Consider the following 19,068-nt stretch of genomic DNA (forward strand, 5'->3'; position numbering starts at 1 on the left):
AGAAAATAAAGTAGGGAAAAGTCTTCCTCTCACCACCCCCTACCTGGACTGATACAGAGGTAACCAACCACTCTCCCTAGTTTCTTGGGTTGTCCTTCCAAATTCGAATTTCCTTATGAAAAGTACAAGTAAAAATGAGCACCTTATTTATGTCCTTATTCATGTAAAAAAAAAAAAGCTTACTATAGTCCCCTGCCCTATGTTTGCCTGTGTAAAAATTAACTCATGTGTCTTGGTGCTATTTTCCCATCATTCCTGTTCTAAGTTTATGCATATGTTGTATAAAATTACAGTGTTCTAGCTCTGGCCAGATAGCTCAGTTGGTTAGAGCACCGTCCTGAAGCGCAGAGGTTGCTGGATGGATCCCCGGTCAGGGCACATATAGGAGCAGATTGGTGTTCCTGTCTCTCTCTCCCTCTCGCTCTCTGCCTTCCTCTAACTCTAAAATCAGTACAATACATATTAAAAAAAAAAAAAAGATTACAGTGTTCTGTTGTATCGTTTATTTGACCACAATTTATTTGCTGCTTTGTGACACTTAGGTGTTGGCTGCCTTTTGCCCTACAAACATTGTTGCAATGAGTAACTGCACAAAGTTCAGTTCCTCCGCCTGCAAGTCTATCTATACCGTGGATTCTAGGAACCGTGATTGCTGGGTCAAGGCCATGTGTGTACACAGTGTTGATGAATGTTACCGAGTTGGTCTCTATATTTGTGTTAGGGTTCTCCAGAGAAACAGAACCATTATTTTAAATATAATATAATATAATATAATATAATATAATATAATATATAATTTATTATAGGAAATTGGCTTATGCAATATTGAAGCTGACAAGTCCTAAAACCTGCAGTAGGCAAGCTACAGACCCAGGGGAGCTTGATAGTATAATTCCAGTGTGAAGTCTGGTAGGCTGAAGACATAGGAAGAGCCAATGTTTCACTTTGAGTCCAAAACAGGGGGGTGGGGAATCAATGTGCAGGTTCCAAATTAGGCAGGAGGAGTTTCTTCTTACTCAGGGGAGAGCCAGCCATTTTGTTCTGTTTGTGTCTTCAACTGATTGGACATAGCCCACCTACTTAGAGAGGGCAATCTGCTTTACTTAGTCCACTGATTCAAATGTTAATCTCATCTGGAAATATCCTCACATTGGACTTGGCTGGTTAGTTCAATGGATAAAGTGTCTGCCTGATATATGGACATCCCGGGTTCGATTCTTGGTGAGGGCACACAAGAGAAGCAACCATCTGCTTTTCTCTACCTTCCCCTCTCCCTTCTCTCCCACTTACCCTCTTGCAGCCAGTGGCTCAATTGATTTGAGTGTGGCCCCAGGCACTGAGGATAGCTCAATTAGTTGGAGCATCAGCCTCAGGTGCTATAAATAGCTGAGTACTCCAGCATCGGCCCCAGATGGGGGTTCTGGGTGGATCCTGGTCAGGGCTCATGTGGGAGTCTGTCTTACTCTCTCCCCTCCTCTCAACAACAACAACAACAACAATGAGAACAGCATTATCAAGCTATGATCCATCTAAAATATATATTTGAGTAATGTTTAGTATATTTACAGAGTTGTGCTATGACCACCACAGTCCATTTTAGAACATTTTCATTGTCCCCAAAAGAAACCTCTTGCCATCAGCAGTCCATTTCCATGGGCCCTTCACCCTTCCAGGCTTGAGCAGCCACTCATCTCCTTTGGGTCTGTATGGGTTTGCCTGTTCTGGACAGTGCCTCTGAATGGAATCATCTACTATATGGCTTTTTGTGTCTGGTTGTTTTGTTTTCTTTCCACATAGCATGATTTTTTTTTTTTAAATAAGAGAAAGTTTATTTAGAAAGCCACAGAAGGTGAAGAAGTGAGGCGTGGAGGAAGGGAGCCAGCTGGGTGGTGGGGTTCAGGGACAAGCTACAGAGACAAGAGGGGGGCCTTGGGAGCGCAGGAGAAAGAGCAAGGCCAGGAACACAGCGACCGGAGAGGCAGGTGGGGAGAGGCGCAGGAGCTCGGCTCCGAGACAGAACCACCCAGCGTGGTGTTCTCAGGTTCGTCCATGTTGAAGTTGCCTCATCTGTAAAATAGGGATACTAAAGCTTACCACATAGATGATTTTTGAGAATTACATGGTTAAATTTTTGTGTCAACTTGGCTGGCCTGAGGGATGCAGAGAGAGCTGGGAGGTGGGAGGATCATTATTTCTGGGTGTGTCTGTGAGGGATTAACGCTTGAATCAATAGGCTGAGTAAAGAAGGTCTACCCCCACCCCCAAAACCGCTGGCCCTCACCAACACATGTGGGTCACCCCAAAATGTGTCTCTTGGGCCTGAGGATTATCTGAGGCTGATTATGTGTAAGAAACAGAAGACACAGGACGTCTTTCTTTATCTCTCCCTTAACTGCCTAGGAGAATTTAGACCCAGGGCCTGTAGCAGGAAGAAGGGCTCTTGCCGGAGGTATGGACAAAGCGCGGTAAGCCGGAGGAGAGCCTTGGTGAGACCAGTTCGTTCACATTCCTCACCGTGTCCCTTTGTCTCTGCAGGGCACGACAACATTTGCTGCATGCTTCTCTGGCTCCCTGCAAATGGCCTTGTTTCCCTGTGGAGTCCCAGACCTTGTCCCCTTCTCCTTAGCTCAGGATGGCATGTAGGCCTCAGCTGCCTGACTGGTGGTCCCATAGTCTTATGGGGCCCCTCATATGTACGGATGTGATTAATTTTTTGTTTTTTGTTAACTTGTCTTATGTCAATTTAATTATTAGACCACCTAGAAGAACCTAGAAAGGTAGAGGAAAGTTTTATTTTGTTTGTTTTTTTTTTCCTCCCAACACTTGAGTAGAATAAAAAGGCAGAGATGAAGAGCGCTGGCTAGGGGGCTCAGTTAGAGCATCATCCCAATATGCCAAAGTTAGGGGTTCAATCCCCAGTCAGGGCGCATACAAGAATCAACCAATGAATGCATAAATAAGTTGAACAACCAATTGATGTTTCTCTCTCTCCCTCCTCCTCCCCCTCTCTCTAAAATCAATTAAAGAAAAATTAAAAGGGCAGAGAAGGGCAAATTTTGTCTCTGTTTGAGCTGGGATTTCCATCTGCTCCAACCTTTAGACACCTGTGCTCCCTGGGTCTTGGGCCTTTAAACTTGGGTTGTGATTTGTATACTATTGGTTTTCCTGGTTCGCAGGCCTTCAGGTTTGGACGGGAACGACCCTTTCTGGCCTGCAGGTGGCAGATGGCGAGCCGTAATACACCTCTTTCTATCTATCCACGGGGATGCTATTGGTTCTGTTTCTCTGGAGAGCCCTGACTGATACAGCGGGACCATTTTCGGGATGAAATGTGATATAACTCCTGTGAAGTGCCCGGCACAGCGCCTGGCCTGGGACGACAGGGAGTGATGGAGTGGGCGGAGCCTGCGTGCTCAGCCTGGCCAGGTGGGCGGGGCCGGGCACCTTGCAGAGTAGGAGAGGGTTCTGGCGTTGGAAGCGGTGCCCTTCCACACCTGCTGCTGCCCACAGGACAGTCTCCTGTCCACTGACCTCACTCACAGTGGCCTTCCTTGCCAGGTCCCCTCCTCTTCCCACTTGCCACTCTCTCCCCAAGTTGGCTCCGTTTTCCCAAGCATCCCGTGTCTATCGGGGCGATAGAAGTAACAGCATGAGCACCGGCGGCGCCAGGCCTTGTCCTCAAACCAAGGTCCCAGCTCGGCCTCTGGACTTCACCATGACGATGTGGCTGGGGCCCGACACGAGAAGTCAGTTTCTTGTGCTTCCAAGTATTTTTCGTGAGCGGAGCTTGTCTGAGAAGTCTGCTTGCCAGGACGCTCGTATCCGACGTTCGTTTATTCATCCATCCATTCACCCACCCTTCACGTTATCCTTGCGATCCTCTTTATCCTTTATCCTTCTCAGGTTTCAAGCGCTTTACCCACCATTCTTTTGCCCAGTTTGGAGACAAAGAGACTGAGGCAGAGACAGGTGGAAACAGCTTTGTCCAAGGTCACATGGCTTACAGGGGGCAGAGTTGAGTGCGAAGCCCCAGCAGACGGGCTCCAGGGCCAGGGTGAGTGGCTGCCGTGGTCCATGCAGACCCACAGAGCTGGGCTCCACCAGCCCAGGTCAGGAACTTGGTTGTCACCTTGTCCTGTGTAGGGCACTGGGCCAGGCTTTCTGCAGGACCCAGAAGCAACAACAGCACTGTTTTTGTGAGCAAGTTGCTCAGCCTCCCCGAGAGATAAACAAAAGGACTTGGCGAGATTCTGAAAGTGTCTGCAGCCCTGGTCACATCTGGAGTGCGGGACGAGCACCCAGGCTTTCGTAGTGACCACTGTGGTGGCAACGGACACAAATAGAGCATGTCGGGACAACGCTCTAACCAACTGAGCTACCCTGCCAGGGCCAACCTACAATTTAAAACAGAGGATGGCACCCTCATCTGCGCGCAGAGGCTGATGATGGAGGCTGTGCCCGCAGAGCGAGTACTGCTTCTGCCCGGTTTGAGGAAGGAGGAAACCGGAGCTCAGAGGCGAATCTTCCCATCAGAGCTGGGGCTCCGGACCAGGTCGCCTGTCCTGGGAAGGTGAAGGGGTCCCACGAGTGGGCCCCGCACAGCCCGCAGAGCGAGCACGGTGAACTCTCCTGAGTGCCGAGTGTCCCTCAGGTAGGAACACGACTATGTGCTAACCGGGTGGGGACAGGTGGGCTGTGTGCGGAGGCAAAGGTGCAGAAGGAAGGTCGTTTCCCGGGGTCGTAGAGGGCTGTGAGCTCAGGGCTCAGATCCTGCCTCCTGAAAGAGCCCCACAGTGAAGAATGTTCTCTGAGCCTCCTGAGACCTTCTAGTCCAGTTCCAACACTCCTGGGGGAGAGCGTGTGGCGCCTGGCGATCCTTTCATGACGCTGAACTCGGGGAGGCCTGGCGGCAGCCCGCGTGCTAGGCAGCGGGGGTGGGGGGTGGGGTGGATGGGGGTGGGCGGGGGTAGGGGTGGGGGTGGGCGGAGACCCTCCGGGGCAGCTCGGCTTCAGGTGCCCCCTCGGGCAGGCCCTCCGGAAGGACGTGTTCTCCTTTTTGGAGATTTGGAAAGTTTTCTCAAGGATATCATTCCTTATCAGATGATACGCCAGTTTTGCTTTCAAGGTTTGGGTTTGACAGGGACGCAGAGCATTCCCTTACAGGGGAGGAGGCATGAGTTTCTGTGAGCGGTGGCACCGTCCTGGGGGCAAGAGCGTTTACTACTAGGGAAGCGACGTCAACCTGCCATAGCGTCAGCATTTAGCCAGCACCACGGCAATGACGACCACGGCCCTGCACACCACCCAGGGCAAGAGAGGGCGGGTACAATAGTGTGCCCACGCCACAGAGAAGGAAACTGAGGCACGTGGCATGAACTGTCTCAGGGTCACAGAGTAAGCGGCAGAAGTGGGGTTCAGCCCCCCTCACAGAGACAGACTCTACGGGGAATGATTCAGGGGTCTGGACAGGTCCCCTTATTTCCTTATCTGTCCAAACCTTCAGGCGGGGGAAGCCCCCTGACTCTCTCTCGGTTAAGAGGGGAGCCAGTTTCTCAACCCCTGGCCACCCACAGAATTCCCCGGGGAACCAAAAACACTCCCCGGGTGGTCTGGCTCCCAACCCAGACCCAGTGCATTGGAATTTGGAGTTTGGCATCTGGCCATGGCATCTTTTCTTTTTTAAGATCTTATTTATTGATTTGAGAGAGAGAGGGGGGGGGGGAGAGAGAAGGAAGTATCAACTGGTAGTTGCTTCCCATATGTGCCTTGACCAGGCAAGCCCAGGGTTTCGAACCGGAGACCTCCGTCCTCCAGGTCAGTGCTTTATCCACTGCGCCACCACAGGCCAGGCTGGCCACAGCATCTTTAAAAGCTCCTGTGTGCACATGAGCTCTTCTGTTTGGCACCTCCCAGCACCCCGACTCGTTCTGGGATCGAAATCACAACCTAACGTGCAACAGGTTACTCTGGAGCAAGAAACAAAACCTTTCTGTGTGGAGCCCTGAGGAGCTGGGGTCTGCTGGCTAGAGCAGCACCGTGCGCTCTGTCCTGACCAAAACCCCGGGCAGCGCCGAGGTGCAGCTGGGATGGAGACTGACCACAGTCTCCCTGGGCTTCCGTCTCCTTGTGGGAGAAACGTGTGAAAACCCGTGTACCTGTCGATGTAAGAAACATTGAAACTGGGAATCTTTTTTTTTAATTGAATTTATTGGGGTGACACGGGTTAACAAAAGCATACAGGTTCCAGGTGTCCAATTCTACACGTCTTCTGTATGCCGTATTGACTGTTCACTCCCCCAAGTCAGGTCTCTGTTCATCACTGTTTATCCCCCCCAATCCAGTTCATCCTCCTCCACATCCCACCGCCACAAGAGAAACTTATTTTATTTTTAAATTGATTTGAGAGAGGAAAGGAGAGACAGGAACACCGATCTGTTCCTGGATGCGCCCTGACTGGGAATTGAACTAGCGACCTCTGCACATCGGGACAATGTTCTAACCAACTGAGATATCGGCCAGGGCAGAAGAGAGTCTTGCTTTTTTTTTAGCGAGGGAGAGAGGACAGAGATGAGAAGCATCAACTTGTAGCTGCGGCGCGTTAGTTGTTCATTGATCGCTTCTCCTACGTGCCTTGACCGGGGGGTCCAGGAGAGCCAGTGACCCCTTGTTAAGCCAGTGACCTTGGGCTTCAAGACAGTGACCTGGGATCATCGACATGATCCCATACTCAAGCCGGCAACCCTGCGCTCAAGCTGGTGTGCCTGCACTCAGCTGGTGACCTTGGGGTTTTGAACTTGGGACCTCAGTGTCACTGCTGGTGTCAGTGATTCCAGGAGCCTGAGGTCCAGGGCCACCCCCTCCCTTTGTTGAGCTCTGTAGACAATGCAGAGTCCCCTGCACAGAACACAAGGCTTTACCTGTTTGATGCTTTCAGACCTATGTTTTCCTGCGGTCCCAGTAGACACGGGTGACTCCATCTCTTCCACAAAAGCCCGGGGCCATCAGCCTCGGTGACACCACTGGACAGGCTGCCCCAACCCTCCCTCCCCAGGACCCCACAGAGGTCTGCACTGCATGGGAGGAATCGCTCTGGTCCTTCCCGGGGACCCACCATCCTCACCAGTGGCGTGGAATGAGGGATTCTGACAGAGACGTTCACTCTTTAGGAGTGCTGTGGGTCAGGTGTAGTGGTTGATGGTGGTGGGTATGTACACATCAGGGAATTAAACAGTGCCCTCTGCTGGAGCTGGCAGGCTAGTGGGGAGGCAGGTGAGAAACCCCAGGACAAATAAAATAACGGGGAACAAGACATGGAGCAGACAGTGTGGAGTGTGTGTGTGTGTGGGGGGAGGACCTCATGAGATGGGGTGGCCCGAGCAGCCTCACCTGAGCTAGTGACAAGAATTCGCAGCAGCCAGGCCTGCTGGTTAGTGATGGAGGTGACAGACCCTTATGGCTCTCTCAGCACCTGCTGGGCTTGCCTGGGATGATTTGGGTGGCACTGTCTTGGGCTTTGGGCCACTCGCGGCTGGGAGAGTGTGGGCTGAGCTCTGAAGTCCAGGGGAGAAGCCAGGGTGAAGACTGAGGGCAGCCACGGGGCCTTTGGAACCGGGCGAGGCCCAGGAGGGTGCTGACTGGGTTGGCGGCTGGGTTAATGGGCAGTGGGGCACACAGGTGCCCAGAGACCGCCGGGGAAGCCTGCACAGCTAACTGAGCAACAAAATGTTCCCGTGGAAAAGGGAACAGAGAAACCTGGCCTGGGTGGACCCAGCAGGCCGCTGGGGTGGGACAGTGAGTGCTGGTGTGGTCAGAGTGTCCTGCCAACCCTGAGCCGATCCACACTGTGTCTGGGACACCTGCCAAGAACAGCTGCGTCAAGAACCTGCCAGCGCCCCGGCCGGGTAAGCCCAGCTGGTTAGAGCACCATCCCGACCTGCGGAGGCCGTGGGTTTGATCTCAGGCGTGGGCACATGCGAGAATCAACCAATGGCTGCGTGAGTAGTGGAATGCAAAATCGGTATTTCTCCATCTGTTTCTCTCTCCCTTAAATCAACGAATTAAAAAATACCCCAAACAGAACAGAAAGAGCATGTGAGGGAACACTCACACTCCGCTGGTGTAGATGTTTCTGCTTTTCCTGTTACGTGATGTCATGAACCTCGTTGTATGTCTGTTTTTAGAAACAGTGGTAAAATAGACATGCCGTACAACTTAGCACTTTACCCACTGGTGACAGTTCAGGGACATCAAAGATGCTGCAACCATCACCCGTGTTCCCAACTTTCCTGTGACCTCCAACAGAAACCCCGCCCCTGGGACACAGCGGCCCCTTACCCGCACCCCGTGACCCATCTGTGCCCCAGGACTCTGCCTCTGCCCGACGCAGGGATTGCGCAGCAGCAGAACCACCCACGTCTGTCGTTCGTGTGTGGCTTCCCAGGTCCGTCCGTGCTGTGGCACGTCAGTGCTTCGTCCCTGTTCATCTGGACACGAGTTATTTCTGCCTTCTGTGTGGACGGCGAACTGGTCCAGTTTCCGAAAGGGGTCAGTGGTCACCAGCGCAACACTGCTGTGGATGCTGTGTGCGTGCCACCAGGTCCCTGATCCCGGGCCGGAGGGGCTGGGCACATTTCTCCTCCACCTGAGGGATGAGGAAGCGAGGCTGGTGCTTGGGAACCTGGCTGAGATCGGACACGGCTTGTGGGTGCGCGGCTGCAGAACCCCCACGGAGCTGCGCTGACCGCCCTGGACTCTCGGTCCGTTCTCTCTTTCAAGCATGTGAATGTGCGTTCGGTCGAACAGTGTGGGAGGTGAGTCCTGTCTCCTTGTTCACGACCTGCACGGGGACAATCTCAGGGTGCCGTGCCAAGCGGGCAGAGAGGGTGCTGGGGAGAAGGCCAGGCCCGGGACTGCAGACACGTCCCTCAGACGTCCATGCGACCTAGGGTAGTGGGCAGCACGAGAGGGCACCCCCCCCTCCCAGCCCAGCACCTGCAGCCAGGAAACCAGCTCCCGGGGCTCCTCCTGCAGGACTGCTGCCGTCCCCTGCTGTCCATGGAGGGCACTGCCTGGGAATGAGTGTCCCCAAGGGCCTGCCCAGCAACCCTCCTACCTGAAGGGGGTGGGGGGGAGGGCCAGGAGAGAAGAGGGAGAGGCCTCCTGGGTGGGTACTGTCTTCACTTTTCGATTCCCACATTGCAGGGATGAGCCCCCAAGGCACTCTTGAAGGAATCTTGCCCAGAAGCTATTGGCTATGTTTGTGTCCCTTGAAGGCCCTAACTATTCTCCTGGGGGGAAGGCCCTGCCTTGAGGGCTGGCACGGAACCAGGGCCTGGGCATCGGAGAGCCCCTTCCTCCCCCACACTCGCTCCCCAAAGTCCTCCCCTCCCTTCCCTGGGCCACGCTGGGTCCAGGACCTGTCCCCTCTCTCCTGGGTCAGCTGCCTGCCCGAGTGCCCCAGACCCTTCAGGGCAGGCGTCTGCTTCAGGTTCAAACCTCCTCTGCCCCCTGCTGTCTCTGCCACTTCGTAGCACTGGCCCCTCCTCCGTGGTCAGAGCCCTCCACTCCGGCCCTATGACCTCCTCCTGCTGGACCCAGCGGAGCAAAAAGCTAGACAGCACAGCAGTGTCTGGGCCCAGAGAGCCCAGAGTCTGTCCCAGCTTCCTACAAAGTAGGTCACGACACACAGGGACCCCGGGGGACTCAGAGACGAATCTGTACTGTGTCTCCTGGCATCAGCACCCAGGTTCTAGCTGCGCCCCCAAAGGGTCCCTCTGGCCCGCTGTCCACAGTGGGGGGTGCAGGGCAGCCGACAATGCCAGCATGCCTCTCGCACAAGCACCCAGGCTCTGCTGGGGGGGGGGGCAGGCCTGGGACCCCTCCACTCCCACCCCCCACCCCTCCAGCCTTGCCCACTCGGGGGGCTGCCGCTCCCCAAGGACACACGCGCGGACACGGCGCTCAGCCAGAGCATCAGGACACGGGCTCGGGCTCCCTGAGAAATGGGTTTATTCCTCCTCTTCTGTAAATGCCGGCTCAACGATCAGCACAGACGCGGAGCGATCGCAATGGAGTTTATCCGGAGGACGGTCTGCGGGTTCACAATAACTGGGAGGGAGAGAGAGCGTGGTCACAGCGCGGCTGCAGAACGGGGACCTCGCTCAGCAGCCGCAAGAGGTCCTGCCACCTGATGCTGGCTCTTCGCACGAGGGACTGTGCCTTGAACCAAATCGTCCCTGGGCGACACCGGCCACACACCTCCCATGGCACGAGCTGCGAGTGGAGTGTGCTGACCGCTGAGCCCACTGCTGTGTGAGCCCCGTCAGAACCACAGAGGCCGTGATACCTGGAGGCCCGGTGTCCAGGAGGGCCCTGCCGCGGGCCCCGCCTCCCCCCACGGCACCCACTCGGAGAGCCCTGGGCCGCAGTGGGTGCACGGCCGCGTGGGCTGCAGTGGGGCTTCCTCCCAGCCCAGCCTTGACATCACTCCCCTCCTGCCTCAGCCTCCGTCACAGGATGCTGACCTCACGTCCTCCACGTCCTAGCCGGTGCACCTTCCTCTTACGAGGATGTTCGTGTGACACCAGTAACACGAGACAACACACAGGCACAGATGCTGGGTTCTGCTGCTCAGGGGCCAGGAGCTCTGATGAGCCTGCCACATGCACTTGACCGTGAGGACGCTGTGACCCTGGGCCCTGGCTGGCACTCTTCCCTCAGGAACATGCGCCACATCTGTGTGCGTGTGCCAACGCGTGCTCTCAGGCCTCCATGCCCGCTGGGAAGGGGCCGGGCTTTATGAGACGGTGCCACCCTGTGCGCGACCGAAGACCCACTTCCGCTCACGCACTGCCCGCTGCCCGCCGACACGGGCTCTCTCCACTGACGCGTCTGAGCGCAGGCGGGCACGGGGTGCTGCTTCTCCCGTGTCCCCGCATGAGCAAACCTGTCCCTGATGTCCCGCCATCCCCTCCTGGCCAGGCCTGGCAGGGGTGCCGCCCGAGCAGAACTTACTGTTCTTCTTCCTGTAGTTCTTCCTCTTCCTGAACTTCATGTTGACCTTGGGCCACGACTCTGTTTTCTCGATGACCGTGGCTTCGACACGCACGAGGTCCTTCCTGGGAGGGAGGAAAATAAAACGTGACACGCCTCCGCGGCCGGGCTGCGCCTCTGCCAATGCTTTATGCGAGACTTCCTAAAATGGAGGTTTATATTTTTGCTGACTGTAAGAGCGATATACGCCTTCCCTGTACACAATTGGAAAGCAACAGAGAGGCACAAGGAAGGTGGCGTGGTCCGTCGTGCATCTTAAAGGCCATGCGGGACTGCATTGGCACCAGGCCGCTGACCAGCCTGGGTGTGCTTCCCATGGGGGCGCCAAGCACCCACTACACAAAGTATAAGTGCCTTGTGTCGGGCGTCCGTACAAGTGACGGCCGCCCCTCCACCCGGCCCGGACAGAGCCCCGCACCCCAGAGCACGTTACCCCAGGAGAGGCTTGCCCAGTAACGTGAAGTCGTCAGCACCAACCAGCAGGACCTGAGGGGGGAAACGGGCATGAGCGGCGAGCAGCATGGAAGTGGCGAAGAACTGGTGGCGACTCGGCCGCCCGGGGAGATGAGAATGGTATCGCTTGGGGGCCGTGCCGCGGGCGTAGTGCGCTGTCTTGCTATCGGTTCTCTTAACCTTTAGCTGCACTGGCCACTGGCGGTATCTGGCGGACATGCCCCGACTGCCCGGTGTGGTTATGTGATGTGGTGATCACCTATGAAGGTAAGCGTCAACCTCCTATGAAAACGGTGGCTTAAAAAAAAAAAACACCCTCCTTAGTGAAGTTTAACATGGCGTCTTTTGAAGCCAATCTCAGGACCGCTAGGACTGAAAACCGGGCTCAGGTGTGCCTGCGTGTCTGATGGCAGCAAATCCTGCACTGCCACCAAAGCTCGGCGTGGGACACCATGCTGCTGAGTGTGGCTGCAACGGACCACCTTTGCATTCTAAATTTTTTTTTTTTTTTTTATTTATTCATTTTTTAGAGAGGAGAGAGAGAGAGAGAATGGGGGAGGAGCAGGAAGCATCAATTCCCATATATGCCTTGATCAGACAAGTGCAGGGTTTTGTTTTGTTTTTAATTAATTTTTTTTAGTTTATTCATTTTTAGAGAGAGGAGAGAGAGAGACAGGGGGGAGGAGCTGGAAGCATCAACTCCCATATGTGCCTTGACCAGGCAAGCCCAGGGTTTCGAACCGGCGACCTCAGCATTTCCAGGTCGACGCTTTATCCACTGCGCCACCACAGGTCAGGCCACCTTTGCATTCTAAGTGAGACACTGTTTTTATCAGGTGTTGGAGGACCGTCTTAAATTTTACTGGTTAAAAAAAAATCCAATCACACTAAACTTAAATGTCTAAAGACACAGCATAGTTATAACAACACCGACGGATTAAGTACGTTAGACAATGACAATACATTGATTGAGTTACTCTCAGCACGACAGGTGCTCTATTGCTGGGTTCCCTAAGTGATAAGAAGCCGTCTGCGTCAGATGAGGCGTTCTATCACGTTTCCGTGAATGTGAAATGTTTCCAAGCAACGCCTTTTCAGAAATCTCCACATACACATTCCCATAGGCTCATGTCTCCTCGCCACGAAGACGTCAGTGTGCTCTGCTCACGAGCTCATGACGGAGCCACAGTGTCCCCAGAGTCCTGTCAGAGAAGTGGGCTCTCTGGCTGCGGACACCAGCTCTGCGCTGAGAGTCCTGCTCAGATCGCAGGTGGGGGGGGGTCTCTTAGCAACAGAGTGAACGGGCAAACACTCCACACTCACAAAGACAGGAGGCAAAAATAAAAAACAAAAACAAACAAACAAGGAAGAGTTTTAACAAGTAAAGGAACTCCTATGTGTCATACTGCGCTACAGTAACAGTAACATGCATCCTAGAAAGATGACCTCGCACAGAGCTTGTCTTTTCCGTGTAGTTTTCTACACAGAAGCTGAGGAGGTGAAGACTGCATCGACCCGTGAGCACAGCAGACGGAGTCACACCCGGCGGGCAGAAGCGTGCAGCTGAATACACAGATGGAGCATGCAGCCCCGAACGGTCAGAGAGAGCCGGCACCCGGGGAAGTGCCCAGACCCGGGCCTGGGCAGCCTGCAGACAGACACCTCCCTGGGGACGGCCCGGGATGGCAATCGCACATTTGGTGACCAAGTCCCCAAATGCACAGAGGCCAACAGTCTCACCTTCTCCAGCCGAATCCTCTCCCCACACTCAATGTCTAACTCGTTGTCGATTAAAATCAGGTCTTCGGACGTCACCTTCCACTGGTGGCTGGCAAAGTGGACCACAGCAAAGAGCCTGCCGTACTGGCCAGCGGCGATCAGCCCGTTCACCTTCCGCACGACCTCTGCGGAGAGAGGCCGGACAATGGCCGTCATGCACACGGAGGGGCAGTGGCTACGCCTCCACGCTGACCCCCAGGACAAAACCGCGCCTCCCCTTTCCGCTTTCCTGGTGGCTGGCCACAGGGCGGGTGAGGGCTGCTGGCCAAGCCCTTCCCCTCCCTGCTGCGGGCATAGGCGCCTGGGCACGGGGCCTGCCTGCTGTTCTCAGGAGCACTGGCGTCTGGGCATGAGGGGCATGGAGGCTTCATAGGATGCCCCCTGCACCCCGTCCTTCTCTGGCCTGATCACGCAGCATGATCAGGTCATGGCTCGGTCCTACGGCTCCGGGTGGCCCCCCGCCCCAGCCATTTGGCTCCCAGTCGTCATTAATAAAGAGCTGGGGGACTGGGAAGTGTGCGAACCCGAGAGGCCCTCCTGCAAACCAACAAGGGGCATCTGGAGCGACACCCAGGGGGCTGGGTCCTCCCCGCACGCCTCCCCACACAGCCACCTGCTCCCACGTCTGTGCCTCTGCCCCTGCTCACACCACTACGACCCTCTTACCCTGCACCGTTTACTGTCAGAACCGCGTCCAGTGAGCCCTGCCCCACTGGCCTCGCCTAGGGCTGGACGCAGGTAAGCACCCCCAGTTCCTGCCCTGGGGACCACCCAGACCAGAGGCTGCACAAGGCCAAGGCCAGGACCCAGACTGCACCTTGCTTATCTCACAGTCTCCAAAACAGCATATTAAAACTAGATGATTCCAGCCTGACCAGTGGTGGTGTGGAGAACAGAGCATCGACCCAGGACGGTGAAGTCCCAGGTTTGAAACCCTGAGGTCGCCGGCTTGAGCAAAGGGCCACTGGCTCGGCTGGAGCCCCCCAGGCAAGGCACATATGAGAAGCAATCAGTGAGCAACTAAGGTGCTGCAACTACAGGTTGATGCTTCTCATCTCTCTCCCTTCCTGTCTCTCTCTCAAACAAACTAGATGATTCTATGTATTGACCTGCTTTTCCAGCTTTTGTTTGGAAAACAGAGGACCCCACACCCTCCTCACGGCAGGCTCCAGGGACACTCCTGGGTCACCCTGACAGTGCCTCCAGCACGCAGGCCGGTGCCGGCGTCCACTGGTCATCATGCATCTTGCTCTTCCGGTCGGGGAGGAACCTCTCCCTGAACCCACATTTCTACCCACAGCAGGAAGACATGTGTGCACCCCCACTTTCCCTCCCTCACACGCGTCACCTGCTTCAGGTGCTGAGGGGTCCCTGATAAATGACAGGGGCTCTCAAGTCTGCTGCTAAGGGACAGAAGCGATCCAGAGCGTCCACACTGTGTGCATCCCGGGGCATGGAGGACCGTGACACCCTCTGTCCGTGGCCAGCATCCGCGTGGGGGGGGGTGCTGCCCCTCTCTCTGCCTCTCACCTGCATGATGTCTGGTCTCCTCGGCGGGGTCTGGCAGAACGACTTCTGGCCAAGGTGGTGAACTCAGGGATGTTTTAGGAACGTATCTGTAAAAAAACATTTTACACACGCATGTCACACACATGTGAGAGGTAGTTCAAAATCATAAGAGATGGCCGTGTCCCAACTCCGGGAAGGACGGGGGTCCACCATGTCACCTGGTCATGTCTCGGGCGCCCCCTGGCCAGGAAAGCCGCCCTCACAATCAGAGCGGTCTGTGCGCCCACACCCTGGGGGCCGGATGCTGGGAGGGGCGGTGGGTGTCACGTGGCTCAGGACCACAGCGGCACCTTGGTAGGGCCCCACCCTTTGGTATAAATGTGAGGACAGGCCCCCCACGCACCCTCTTAGGGCTGCCATGCATTTCAGCGGACAACAGCTAATTGCTCATAGTCAAAAGAGAGACTGTAGCATTCTATCTACCCGGAGGGACCGAGACCTGGGAACACCCTGCTCTTTGGACCCTTGAAGCTCTGCCTATACTTATTTATGCCAAGGGGCTGAGGAAAACAGAAAAGTGAACAGGAAGTCTAACTATTCGTGAGAACCCAAACATCTGAAGCTCTGCTTCCAGAAACAAAGTCCTAGAGACGAAAGGAAAAGAGTCCCCGAAGACCACACTGTGCCCATTACCCTTGTGGGAGCGAAGTGCTCTGCGAACCGAACCTCCGAGAAGCAGACCACAGGGAGGCTGAGGGAGAGAGAGAAACACGGCAGTTACTACCGCGGAACACAAACCACCCCGGGCGCCACGAACCGCACGGCTGTTGCTGGTATCAGTTTAAACCGCATCACAACTTGTCTACTGAAAATCCAGGTCGACAAAGCTGAAGGACCATCGCTGGCCGTCGTTAGTTACTGTAAGCGTCCAGATCCATGCATCCCATGGACACAGCTTAGCTGCAAACGCAGAGGACAGAGCTCTCACTAACTAGCGTCTTGTTAAAAATTGAGCTGTAATTTATGTACCATAAAAGCCACCTGGTGAAAGCTCACCCAGTCACAGGGGCTCCCCATGCTTGGGAGCCGCTTGGTGGATCTACCATCTTGTTGGGCTTAGACCTTAGACCTCTCCTCTTCTTTAACTAGGGACACTGCTCTGGTGACTGCATTCGTAGAATGGATTTGTCACTTGAACACTGGCGACTCCCACGTTTACACCTGCAGCCTGGACTTGGGTACCCACCTGTGTGCCGTCGCCACCTGCGTGTCTGACAGGCATCTCAAAACCTACCAATGGCTTCCGATCTCCCTGCGTGCCTGCTTCTCCCATACCCCTCCCGTCTCACACAGCGGCAACTTCACCCTTCCTGATGCTTCACCCCCAAACTTTGACCTTTCTCTCACACCCCTCAGCCGACCTACGGGCAAGTCCTCTTGGCTCTCTGGTCAAAAGATCCAGGCTCTGACCAATGAAATCATCCAAGCCACCGCCATCCCCTTGCCTGGGTGATGACTAACACCCCGCTCTCCCTCCTGCTCCCCGCTTTCTCTGCACAGCAGCTGGAGCGGTCCTGTTAAAGCCCAGGTCCCATCATCTCACTATTTTGCTGAAACTGTCCAAGAGCTTCCCATTTCAATCAGAGAAAAAGCAAAAGCCCGGCCTGACCAGGAGGTGAAGTAATGGATAGAGCGTCGGACTGGGATGTGGAGGACCGAGGTTCAAGACCCCGAGGTCGCCAGCTTGAGTGCGGGCTCATCTGGTTTGAGCAAAGCTCACCAGCTTGGACCCAAGGTCGCTGGCTTGAGCAAGGGGTTACCGGTCTGCTGAAGGCCCGCGGTCAAGGCACATATGAGAAAGCAATCAATGAACAATTAAGGTGTCGCAACAAAAAAAATGATGATTGATGCTTCTCATCTTTCTCCATTCCTGTCTGTCTGTCCCTGTCCCTCTCTCTGTCTCTGTAAAAAAAAAAAAAAAAAAAAAAGGAGCAAAAGCCCATACAGCGCCTGCCTAGAATCCTGTGCTGGCCGCTCTTTCCTCGAAACCCCTCTCCACCTCAGGCATCTATACAAGGCTACTTCCCTCAATTTTCCTGGGTCTCCACTCAAACACCATCTCTGTAGAGAAGGCCTTTCTTGACCGTTCTATTTAAAAACAAACCCCTCTCACTCAACTCACACTTTTTCTCCATAAGACTTATCAGCTTCTAACATATATACTATGTCATCTACTTATTTAAAACAAACAAATAAACAAACACTTCTGGTCTCTCTGAACACCCAGTCTCCCTTATACACAGAAATTATTGTTGTGTGTGTTCACGATTGATGGATGCCCACCCTGGACCAGTGTTTGACATGTAACAGGTACTGAATGGATGATGAATGAATGAATGATGGAAATCTCTGCTCGGGCATCCAGCGAAGCCCCCGTGGGAACCCTCTGTGACTGGAAACTTGGCACCTCTCTTGGGAGCCCTCCTACTGTTAAACCCTCAGAAAGTTTCTGTCCCTATCTACCTGCCTGTTAACTCGTGCCAAGGTCTTAGCTTAGCCTTGGACCCTACGGCGAACAAACGTGCTCCCTCGTCTCCCACAGGACCGTCCTTTCTATCTCTGAGGTCTGAGGCTGTGTGTCCTCCCATCCCATTTCCTTCGCTCACTCTTCCAGGTCCTGTCTGCTCACTCGTTTGGTCACCTTCTCCGTACTCACTACACTTTGCGTTTCTCTCCTAAAAAGTTTGAGTCTGGAATTGAACGCAGCATTCTGCAGGTGGTTGACGTCAGCAGAACAGAGGAAGTCCCACTGCTTTTCGTGAAGACGTCCCTGCCTACCTCAACCCACGTTTTATTACGGAAAACGTCAAGTATGCAAAAGTAAAAAGAATAGCCCGGGGAGTCCTGAGCCCTCAGTTATCCCTCTCCAGAATCAAGTTATCGACTCACGACCCATCCAGTGGGATTTACACTGCCTCTGGCCCAACTCTGTGATTAGTTTAAAGCAAATCAGACATTGCTGGATGAGTCAAGATGTCCGAGTATTTCTCTATATGGATGAAAAACAAGTGCTATCATAAATGATAAATTCCTAACTGGGCAGGTCATGGTGGGTAGTCATAGCACAGACCTATCCCTTCTTTAGTGACAGGTTTTAAGCCAGCCTTGTCCATCGTTTCTGTGCACCTAACACACCTCGGAAAGCCAGAAGTAACACTCATTGAAGCTGTCACCAACTCCTGAGAAAGCATATCAGCTGGCAATCTGATTCCTGCCTTGCCTTCCCTCCCTTCACCTTACCCTTCCTTCCCTTCCTCCTTCATCTCAAATACATAAAAGCAACTGCAAAACTGTTAGCTCCCTGGAGCACTTGAGATCTCGCTCTCCCTCCGGCAACTGTCATTCTGGTTCAAATAAACTCTTACAAATATTCTCTGCAGGTCTGGACATTTCTTGAGCCAGCACACGAAAGACAACTCGTTAGAAGACAAAAGAATGTAACCATGGGACTATCATGGCACCTGAAAAAGGTGAAATTCTTTAACATCGTCAAATACACGTTCAGTCCAATTTAAAAACGTACGTAAAGACTCATGCATACACACACCCTCCAATCATTTTTGGGCAGAAATTGAATGTTTTTGATGAACATAACATTTTTTGAGCTTCATAACCCAGTGTCTAAAATACAACTTTTTTTTTTTTTTAGCTGAATGGGTTAAGATTAGGTAAAGGCATCATCACCATTTTCCCAGGTGAGGACGAGAACGCTCAGAGAGCAGCTTGAAGCCCGGGTGTTGGAGCAGGACCAAGCTGTCTCAATGATTCCTTTCCAATTCCCTGCTGTGTGACCCCGGGCAAGTTACCTAACCTCTCTGAACCTCAGATTGCTCCTCCCTGTAATATAGGGCTTATACATCTGTTGAAGAGCTATTTTCAATGATTAAGCTACTAAATAGAGGAACCAGGATCTGAATCTAGCGTTCCCCGACTCCATGGCCTGGGTGCTACGTTCGTAGCATCAAAAAAGGCGATCAGCACCCGAGGGCACCAGATCGGACGCAGACACACACGTGGCGGGACGGCGGGAAGCTACAGATCGTCCTGCTTCCTTCTTTCATCCCGCGGCCCGGGTCTCACCCGCTCCGAGTCCCGATGGTCTGAGGATGCTGCGGCTGCACGCAGACACCAGCTGCCCGAAAGTAATTGGCAGCGCCGTGACCGCTACCGCCGCCGCCATCTTCCCGCAGCCTCGGCCGGAAGCGGAAGCGCCGC

General features: G+C 54.1%; 1 protein-coding gene across 1 annotated transcript; it reads right to left on the reverse strand.

Moving 5' to 3' along the window:
• Positions 1-9,985: 9,985 nt before the first annotated feature.
• Positions 9,986-19,057, reverse strand: MRPL21 (mitochondrial ribosomal protein L21). The gene is made up of 7 exons (XM_066252265.1): positions 18,934-19,057; positions 15,487-15,544; positions 14,815-14,900; positions 13,246-13,409; positions 11,486-11,538; positions 11,014-11,117; positions 9,986-10,107 (listed from the first exon to the last, which is right to left on the reverse strand). The coding sequence occupies exons 1-7, from the start codon at positions 19,031-19,033 to the stop codon at positions 10,043-10,045; spliced, it is 630 nt and encodes a 209-aa protein (XP_066108362.1). The 5' UTR covers positions 19,034-19,057; the 3' UTR covers positions 9,986-10,042.
• Positions 19,058-19,068: the final 11 nt, after the last annotated feature.

The sequence above is a fragment of the Saccopteryx bilineata genome, chromosome 1 (assembly GCF_036850765.1).
Source record: "Saccopteryx bilineata isolate mSacBil1 chromosome 1, mSacBil1_pri_phased_curated, whole genome shotgun sequence".
In the NCBI taxonomy this organism is placed as follows: domain Eukaryota; kingdom Metazoa; phylum Chordata; class Mammalia; order Chiroptera; family Emballonuridae; genus Saccopteryx; species Saccopteryx bilineata.